At 44.0% G+C, this 9,865-nt stretch overlaps 1 protein-coding gene across 1 annotated transcript; it reads right to left on the bottom strand.

The window, feature by feature from the left end:
* Positions 1 to 218: 218 nt before the first annotated feature.
* On the bottom strand, positions 219 to 4,853 carry RLA-DR-ALPHA (major histocompatibility complex, class II, DR alpha). The gene is given in 5 exon segments (NM_001171118.1): positions 219 to 601; positions 1,247 to 1,411; positions 1,670 to 1,951; positions 2,413 to 2,658; positions 4,706 to 4,853. Coding segments are annotated over 4 exon segments (768 nt in total). The 5' UTR covers positions 4,791 to 4,853; the 3' UTR covers positions 219 to 601; positions 1,247 to 1,256.
* Between the last annotated feature and the right edge of the window lie 5,012 nt (positions 4,854 to 9,865).

Raw genomic sequence — 9,865 nt, forward strand, 5'->3', positions numbered from 1 at the left:
GTTTGATCACAGCAACAGGATTGTCTTCAGAGGCCTACAGTGAGACCAAGCCTTAGTGAACCTGGATATTTCTGGTCAATTCCAGAATATAAAGGGCTTTTTCAATATTCAGGTATTTCTTGATGGGAAGGACCACATGCATTCCTCAAATCTGTTGCTCCCACCCAAACAAAACAAAATAAAACATCTGTTTCAGACACCAAATTCCCCAAAACCAGTTTATTGTACTTAAGAAAAAAAAAATCACAGTTTTGAGAAATCCTAAGCAATAAGTACACAGGAGATGCCCTAATGAAACGTTCAGAAAGTTGCATAGCAGTGAAAGAATTTTGTGGGGTTTATTACAGAGGTATTGCCTGGTGATGACAAGATGGTAGGAAACACAGGAAAAGCAGATACAGGAAATAGTGATAAAGAGGGAAGGCCATCCAGATGCTAGAGAGCGGAAGGCTCAGGGAAGGTGTCAGTATCCCTGGGGTGGCTAGATGTCTGGAAAATGCTGAAGATGGTGGCAGAGGTTGACCACTGAAGTACTGCCAGGCTTGTAAAATTATTACATCAGACACTGAATCTTCAATGTTCTCTCTAAGAAAGGAATCACCTGTAACAGGACACATGCAGTTACTAAAATGTTTAAGATGAGTATTTTGAGCTTTTGCATTTGACTCCTTCTTCTCTCTCTCTTTCCCTCTCCCTCTCTTGCCCCCTCCCTCCTCTTCCCTCCCCTTCCCACTCCCCTACCCCTCTCTCTCTCCTTCTCCCCCCCTCTCTCCCTCTCTCTCAGAGCTTATAATAGCAATTTTCAGACAGGAGTGACAGAAATCGTCTTGGCATCTAAAATATTTCCACTGCATGCAGAGATGTTACCTCTAACATCAGTGGACCCAGGCTTGTAAGTGCCTCTTAATTGATAGTCTCCCTCAGCAAATATAAGCCAATGGTGGGGCTTCCATACTAGATCACTGGACTCATTATTCTAATGTGAAGCAGTGGCCTTAGTTACTGGAGATGATTTCCAAGACAGAAAGTGTGGTCTAGACACACATCTCTGAAAGGGGATAAAGGGCCTTGATGCTTTGGGACACCAGATAATTCCAATATCTGAGTCATTCTAGCAAAAGAGAAATAAAGAACAACAACTTTTCCTACACCTCTCTCTTAAAAACATCACACATCCTTTCCCCCACCTTGTCTTCCACCCTTAGCGACTTCCATATGAGTCCTTCTCTGACCATGCCTCACCCACCTTCCTGTGCTCACAGGGTCCCCCGGCGTTCTGTAGCATTGCCCTTGTGCACGCCCTTGATGATGAAGATGGTGCCAACAATGATGCCCACCAGACCCACAACCAGCCCTAGGGCACACACCACATTTTCTGTAGTCTCTGGGAGAGGGGTTCGTGCTTCAAACTCTGGAGCAAAATAAAACAGAGTACATGGTAAAGAATGTGGTAGGGGGTAGTTTAGAATGAAATATAGGGTATCGATCGAAGAGGAATGAAGATAATGTATCAAGGGAATTGTGGTTAGAAAGTGGAAGAAGCTGGGTAATAAAAGAAGACAGGTGTGAATTGTGGCAGATGCTATGACACAGTACCCTGCATCCGAGGGTGCAGACAGCATCGTAGGAAGCAATCTTATGAGAAAGGAGCCGGAAGGATGGACCATACCCCAGTGCTTGAGAGTAGGCTCCTCCAAACCCCAGTGCTCCACTTTGCAGTCATAGACGTCCTCGGTCGAGGGCAGGAAGGGGAGATAGTGGAATTTGCGGAAAAGGTGGTCATCCCTGGGCAGGAAGACTGTTTCTGATACTCCCATGGTGACAGGGTTTCCATTTCGGAGCCATGTGACATTGATCACAGGTGGGGAGAACTTGTCGATGAAACAGATGAGGACGTTGGGCTCTCCCAGTTCCACAGGGCTGCTTGGGAGCAGAGTCACCTCTGGAGGCACTGAGGGAAACATGACAGAAATTAGCATCCATGGCTTGGGCTTGCCATTCTGCCTCTCACAGTGACTGGAGGAATAAACCCAGCTATGGACTCTCACGCTCAAGAAGCTTTAGCTTTAGGGCAGTTGAAATTGTGCCCTGAGAATTCTATGCCACATTCTCTGATACTTAACTCTGACAGCCTTTGGAATGAGCTGGAGCCAAGACTGAGGCATCAGACAGCCAGAGCACTTGTTCCCTAAGCAGCACAGTCACCAGGGATGGCAGAGACAAGATCTGAGCACACTGATAAAGGGACACACACATAAATTCCCAGGCCTGTGGCAGGAGAACTGGGAACTTGCTTAGGCAAGGGGAGACTCTGGGGAGGCCAAGTCAGTCATAATGTAACACACAGGACAGAGGCATCGACTTAAAAGCTGTGCATTCTCACATTCAGGGGTGCAACACAGAGAGAGGTACCATTGGTGTCTGGGGTGTGATTGGAGCGCTTTATCATGATGTCCAGGTTGGCTCTGTCCACTGCTATATTTGCCAGTGCACCCTGGGCCTCAAAGCTGGCAAATTGTCCGAATTCTTTAAGCCGCCAGACTGTCTCTTTTTTGTCCATATCCACATGGAAAATCTCATCACCATCAAAGTCAAACATGAACTCTCCTAAATCGTCAGGGGACAGAAAGTACTCGGCCTGGATGATCACGTGTTCCTCTGAAATGGAAGGAACAAAAGTTAGCGGGGAATCAGCAGAGGGAGATGCAGAACCCACATGCAAAAAGGCAGGAAGTGGTGGTGATGGAAAGGACCAAGCGGACTGTAGGAGTGGTGGAGAGAAACTCCGAGTGAAAAGGTGAAGTCTGGTTCAGCTGTGTTGACAAAGCTGGGAGGGAAAAGGACCGTGTTAGAGAGGACGGACGGAAGGACTTGAGGGCTGAAAAGACTACAGTCTTGCAAAGCTGTCCTTTGGCGTCCAGATGATTTTCTTCTTAGGAATTCAGCAGTAGCCCCTAAAAGAGGAATGTTCTCTCATTCTCTATACTAATAATTAAACATAGCAAGGCCAGAATTCCACACAACGTCTTTCTCAGAACATTGTATTCTAAAGAAGAAACCCTGCTTAAAAGGTTGGATTCTGAACTCCAGAAGCAAATACAATCTTGATTTCCTGTATAGCTACTTAGTGAATGTGAGCATGTTATTCTACCTACCTGTGTGTAATTTTTCAATCACAATTCTGCTGTGTCTTGATTCTGCCATAGGTTTGTTTTCAAGATTCAATGAGATAAGTAAGTAACTTCCTAGTATATCATCAGGCCTATAACAAGCACCAGTCACATTTTAGGGTCAGAAACTTCTTTATATTTAAGTACCAGGCCCAGGGAAAATATAACCAAGGCTCAAGGCAGGAAATTAAGATTTACACCTTGGAATGTTGTAGAATACTCACTTCTCTGAATTGAAATCCACAACATAAATACCTCTGTAAGAAGGGTCATGTTTGAATTGATTTTGGCAACTCAACTTTTATATTAACCCTAACCCTAACCCCAGCTCCTCAGACTGGGACTGTTATTATGGGATATACTCTGTTATGGCTGATGCTGAGAATAACCAACACCAAGGGAATGATCAACCTGAAGAAATAAAGCTACAGTTGATGGGGATGCAGCTTTCACGGTGTGTGCAGATGAGATGGGGATTGCTTCTCTAATTGGCCTTCAGAGATAAGGGGAAGAATTTTAACATTTGACTGTATATTGATAAACTCAGACTCTTACTTTGTATTTACATCTATATACCAATATAAATGTTCTATCTGTCCCAGTCCAGTTCAAGGGAAGAGCCTCTATCTCTCCAGGTAAGCAAGGTAAGCACCCCCGTACATGGTTCTTTGAGGGTAGTAGAGGTCTGCAATTGGCATCATGGGTCTGGGAGCTGGGTAATTACTTTGCTCATTTCCAGCCTACCTGTCACTTTCTGTGGAGCCAGCTGGGTGAAGAATACTTTCTTTTTGCAACATGTCATTACTACAGAGTGAATGTTTGCAGAGAGCAATGTCAGACTACCCACTTCCTTATTCATTTTTCTGCTCTTTTGGAAATACGCATAACAATGACAGATAATGGAAGATCTAGGGTGGCACAGGGGTGCAGTGGCAGGGAGGGGAAGGTGGCTAACACATTATTAAGACTGTAAATTAAATGCAGTTCACATCGGTTTGCTTGCCCTCTCTCCCACCTTGGGTAGATCATCACCTTTGGGGGCCTTTTTTTTTTAAGTGATCTCCAACAATGTCTGTGCTCAGAGATGCTTATAGGATATACATCCAAAAATTAACTACCATATATTCAGCCAGGAACAGAGCTAAGAATGTCTCATATTTTTTTCTTATTCTCACAAATTTATGTAAGGCTTTTGGTTCTTAATATTAATAATTTTCTGGAAAGAAAAATTAAAGCCCACTGTTAGAATCTCTTAATACCACCAGTATATATTCCCTACATCCTAACAAGTTTGGCTAGTATCAAGTCAGTTGTGTTAATAAATATTCAACTTAGTTTTGTTCTGTAAATTAAATTTGACTTTAATTTTTGAGGAGGGAAGAACTCCTCTAAACTACAATTTATAATAGATTTGCACACTCATAACATCTGCCACACTTTTCTTTCTCTCCAACGATTATTTTGCAGATGCCCCGCCTCATTTCTCCAATGCTTCCCAGTCTTCTGCCCCAGGGTTAGATTCTCTCAGCACCTACCTTTGATAGCCCAAGACTTCTGAGGGCTCATCAGAATAGCAATGATGAAAAAGCCCAGGACTGGTACTCCACCGCTTATGGCCATTTTCTTCTTAGTTTCTTTGATGGGTGTCAGTGGAACCACTAGTGAGGCAGAAGAGACCAGAATAAAAGAAAGAGAAGGTGGAGTGTGATAGAGTCCGACAATTAAAAATTTAAATCAACTGAGTGTTAAGCTAATCAGAAAAATCTTTTGTGATGACACATCTGTTGCTAGGGGAAGGGCTCTTGTACAGGGTGCAGGACAAGAATAGTTCACTAGATAAGAAGTTCTGAACAAAACAAAAAAAAATCATTCGAGAAGTTTGGTTGATCTGTCAGACTTTTTCATCCCAACTCAGTTCTAGAAAGGGGTATGTCTGAAACACAGTAGTGGAAATAGAATTAATGAAAATATCCTTTTTTTCTTTTTTCAAACATTTACTGAACACAAACACCATATTTTTCCTTTTGTGCAGCAAGATTGTTAGTTTCAAATTAGCTGAGCTATTAGGACTGTCCATTGCCACTAAATTAAAAAAAGTGATTCAACATGTCAAACTCAAATAGGGGGAAAAACAAAAGAAAATTTCCTAACGAGATAGATAAATGCAGACCACGCCTCTGTGGTGTGACAGCTGGACTTTATCTGAGGGATGATGAATCATCTAAAGAACAGGTAGAGTGTCAGGCCGTGGAAAACACCTGGATCTTGGTGGTGCCTGGCAACAGAGCTTCATTTAAGAAGCTCCTGATTGTGACATGCTTCTCCAGTGCCCTAGACTCCATAGGATAAACTCAGCCCAAGAGCTTGGGATCCCTGACATCGTCCTGTATTTAGAAAATACCCAAGGAGAAAGCTTGTGTTTCAACATTTCCAGATGTGGAGAGGTATTGGAAAGTTATATATGTTGGGGTGTGAGTAGTGGCTGCCGGCAATAGTGGTAGCTTCTCTTGGCCTCCATCCTGTGAAATGTCACCAGAGACTGGAGTAGTCTTCTAGGGACACACCTCGTTTAAGGACTCAGGGCAACAAACATGCTAGAGTAAATTAGAGCTTATTTTACTTGGAGCACTGAGGATAATTCCCCCAGGGGGGCTTTACCATTTCTTTCCCTGTGTCATATAATTACCAGAGTTCTGATCCAAAATGTATATTTTGATGTTTACCAAAGAGCATACTGAAAGTTAAGAGAGTCTAACTCACCCTTTTCTGAAAATACAGTGTAATAGAAAAGCAAGATGTTGGGCAGGCGCCACGGCTCACTAGGCTAATCCTCCGCCTGCGGCACCAGCACCCCGGGTTCTAGTCCCGGTTGGGGTGCTGGATTCTGTCCCGGTTGCTCCTCTTCCAGTCCAGCTCTCTGCTGTGGCCAGGGAGTGCAGTGGAGGATGGCCCGGGTCCTTGGGCCCTGCACCCGCATGGGAGACCAGGAGGAAGCACCTGGCTCCTGGCTTCGGATCGGCACAGCGCGACAGCTGCAATGCGCTGGCCGTAGTGGCCACTTGAGGGGTGAACCAATGGAAAAGGAAAACCTTTCTCTCTGTCTCTCTTTCTTTCACTGTCTAACTCTGCCTGTCAAAAATAAATATATAAATATAAAGAAAAGCAAAATGTTAAGCCATATATAGAAAGGACCGACATCCAAATACTTCCAGTGATCAGAAACCTGACAGTGAGGCAGCCCGTCAGATTGTGAATCCATGGTTTAATATCAGTCCTGACACATTTGCTTAAGGTAGACATTCCACACTGTTATGCTGAGGTCTTACTCTGTCATGCAGCTGTCCTTACACACAATTAAGGCAAACACCTGCATATTACTGGTTGTCTGATCACATCTAAGGGCTTCAAACATCCCGACATTAACTCCTAAAGCATTGAAAGGAGGTCCACCACACATTTCTGCCATAAAATTGCTCAGAAGTTTATTTCCTGGTGGCATAGGAATGAGCCAGGTCAGTGTTTGATAGTATTACTCTGTGCTAAAAAATGGTCCTATATTAAACTTGGCATCTTCTCTTCCAGAGGTAAATATCAAATAGTACAATTTTTGCTGGCTTCCATAATGCCTTGTTACTACAAGGTGCCTAAGAAGTACATGGTAAATTCAAAGGCATTTTACATGTTGTACTAGCACCTTCAATCTCAAGGTGTTGCTCAACGACTGATGACATTGTTCAGTCCTAAGACACTGATTGGTTCTCCTCCTGAGATCACCAAATTTGGGAGATGTTACACCAGACTTTCAGTTCCCCTTCTCTGTGTGAGGACAGAAGTTCCTGATTCTGAGACTGTTCATGGTTCCCCGTTTTTTCCTAAACTCTCGTTTCCTGTGTGCGTGAGGGAACTTCTGACAGCCTCTGACTGAGGTTCTCTCGATGACATTAAATTTGATGATACCTGTAGTCCGAGTCCAGCCAGGAAAGAGAAATCACCATAGACGTTCTGAACAGAATTAAGTCTGTCCCATGGAGTTATCACTTAGGAATGCTAGGAAGTGTGGAGCAGCACAAGCCAGCACAGACCCTTAACTTTGAGGGGTCAGGAACCTCTCAAAGCCTCATGGGGAGCCTCTGCTTCCCTAGGGGCTCCTCTAGGGCCCCCAGAGAGGGGAGTGCCTTCCACTCATGTCTGCTGCTGCCGGAGCTCATGTCTGTGGAACCTTGTGCCGGCTGCCTGAGATGCCCCCAGCCCAGCTGCCATCTCCCAAATCTCATGATACTATGTTTCACTGGAAAATGGATGCTACATTCATTCAGGGCACAGAGACCTGGGAAATGTAACATCCTCACTGCCATTGATAGCAGGGGAAATATAAAAATGTCTTCTTGGCCGGAGCCGTGGCTCACTAGGCTAATCCTCCGCCTTGTGGCGCCGGCACACCGGGTTCTAGTCCCGGTCGGGGCGCCGGATTCTGTCCCGGTTGCCCCTCTTCCAGGCCAGCTCTCTGCTGTGGCCAGGGAGTGCAGTGGAGGATGACCCAAGTGCTTGGGCCCTGCACCCCATGGGAGACCAGGAGAAGCACCTGGCTCCTGCCCTGGGATCAGCGCGGTGCGCTGGCCGCAGCGCGCAGGCTGCAGCGGCCATTGGAGGGTGAACCAACGGCAAAAGGAAGACCTTTCTCTGTCTCTCTCTCTCTCACTGTCCACTCTGCATGTCAAAAAAAAAAAAAAAAAAAAAGGTCTTCTCTCCACATCTATCTACCTATCTACATGAAAGTCCTTCAAAAAGTTTGTGGACAATGAAATTAGAAGATAAATTTATTTTGATGCAAAATGTTTTTGAACTCCATGCAGAGTTTTTTCCAGGAACCATCTGAAGTCCTCTTGCGTTTGTAGAAAATCACCAAAGGTCATCCTACTTCTCTTCACAGCATAAAGCCAGAGAAACCGGAGTAGGTTAGGGTTTGGAAGTGTGATGTCTTTCTCATGGGTTCAGCTCAAGTCTGGGACGTGAATACATCATATGTTTGTGTGGTTTGGGTTTTGAGAAGTGTCAGCCCCGTTTAAACTTCCCTTCCTGATTCCACTTCCCTCTAGCACTCAGGGTCTTCCCAGTGCCTCTCTCCCCAGGCCTCCCCACCGGAGACACTGAGGGGATATTGACCCAGGCATTTTCTTTCCGGCTCACCAGACAAGAAACTTTTCCTGTTAAAGGCTTTTCTCTACATCCTCAGAGGTGGCAGAAACTAATCCCTGGAAATCAATCTCTAGCAGAGTGAAAACTGAACTTTGCTGTTAGCACGTGTGCTAGGGGGTAGGGTAATGGGCCTCTTACCATGTTCCGTGTTGATAAAGGGCTTCACCTGAAACCTGATGTCCCAAAGATCTGAGTTTTCTGTATACAGACCCCCAGGACTGTGGGTTGTGTGTGTGTGTGTTTGGAAACTTTGATTCTACATTTCAGAATCCTTCTCTGCCACTCACCCATGGGTTCTCTTACTTTAACTTGGACATCTTTAGCCAGATTGTTCTGCAACACTTCACTTTCTGTTTGTTTTAAGAAGCACAAGCTGGGCTTTTTAAATGAGAGCTTGTGAAGGGAAAAATGAACTTGAAAATCACCAAAGAAGCCCAAGTGTGAGCGGTTGGCTCCAGTAGCTGCTCCCACGTGGCAGATCAGTAGTTTGATTACACATTGAATGCTCCTCCTGGTTGTTGGACATTCTAGCAACTTGTTTTCAGAGTTGCATCCAACTCTACCATTTTTGCCACTCCAAAGCCAGCACAAATAATTAGAACACAGGAAATTCCAGGGCAAATTTAGTTTTAATCTGAAATTACCTGCCTTCACCTGTGAACAGGGGATGATTTTACTGGTCACACAGACGTGCTTACAGTAAAGGAAATGACCACGTAAGCAGTGTTTCTTAGTCCAGTTTTCTTACAGGATAGTTGAAAATTGTAGGCAGATGACTTTTTTTTTAGATGAAGCATTGTACGGAAGCTCTCTCTCAGTTCTTTTCCTTTCTTTTACATATCTTGCTCTTTTTAATTCAAGAGTAAAAAGATATTTGAGACATCAACTTCCGCTTTCTGTTATATTAAATATTTCAATGATGCTTATTTTTAACTTACTAAGAGACATCTGTTTTTGGGCACATGCTACATGAAAACCACAACTGCTTAATTAAAGATTGTTCTTTCAGAGGAAAGCAGCAGGATTTTTATAAGGACCTGTTACTTTAGTTAGGAGAGAATTTAAGGACTCTGAGAAGGGACCACATCCAGACAAGAGTGCCACCTGATGATGGGCATTGCTGTTGCCATTTCTCTGGGCAGATGTAGCATTGTTTGGAAATGGTTATCCATTAAGCATGGTCTTTGCTCATTGTTGAAGCCTGTGAGACTGTCTCTACAGTAGCTCCTTCTACTTTTACCCTTTTACTAAGTGTGTAATTGAGGGTAAGCAATTAAAATCCTAAAAATGGTTTATTTAATATATTTGGTCAACAGTCATAGTATTGGATTCTAAATATGAAAAACACTTAATTGTAGAAATTTTGAAGAGAAAACAAGGAGAATAAAGATGAGAGGTTAAGAAATGGGAGAATAACTCACTAGAACTTGATGTCTGATTGGGTTGGGGTGAGGCAGGTAATGGGTATGATCCCAAAGTACTTAAGCAGTAAAGATTTC

This window comes from Oryctolagus cuniculus, chromosome 5 (genome assembly GCF_964237555.1).
Source record: "Oryctolagus cuniculus chromosome 5, mOryCun1.1, whole genome shotgun sequence".
Lineage (NCBI taxonomy): Eukaryota > Metazoa > Chordata > Mammalia > Lagomorpha > Leporidae > Oryctolagus > Oryctolagus cuniculus.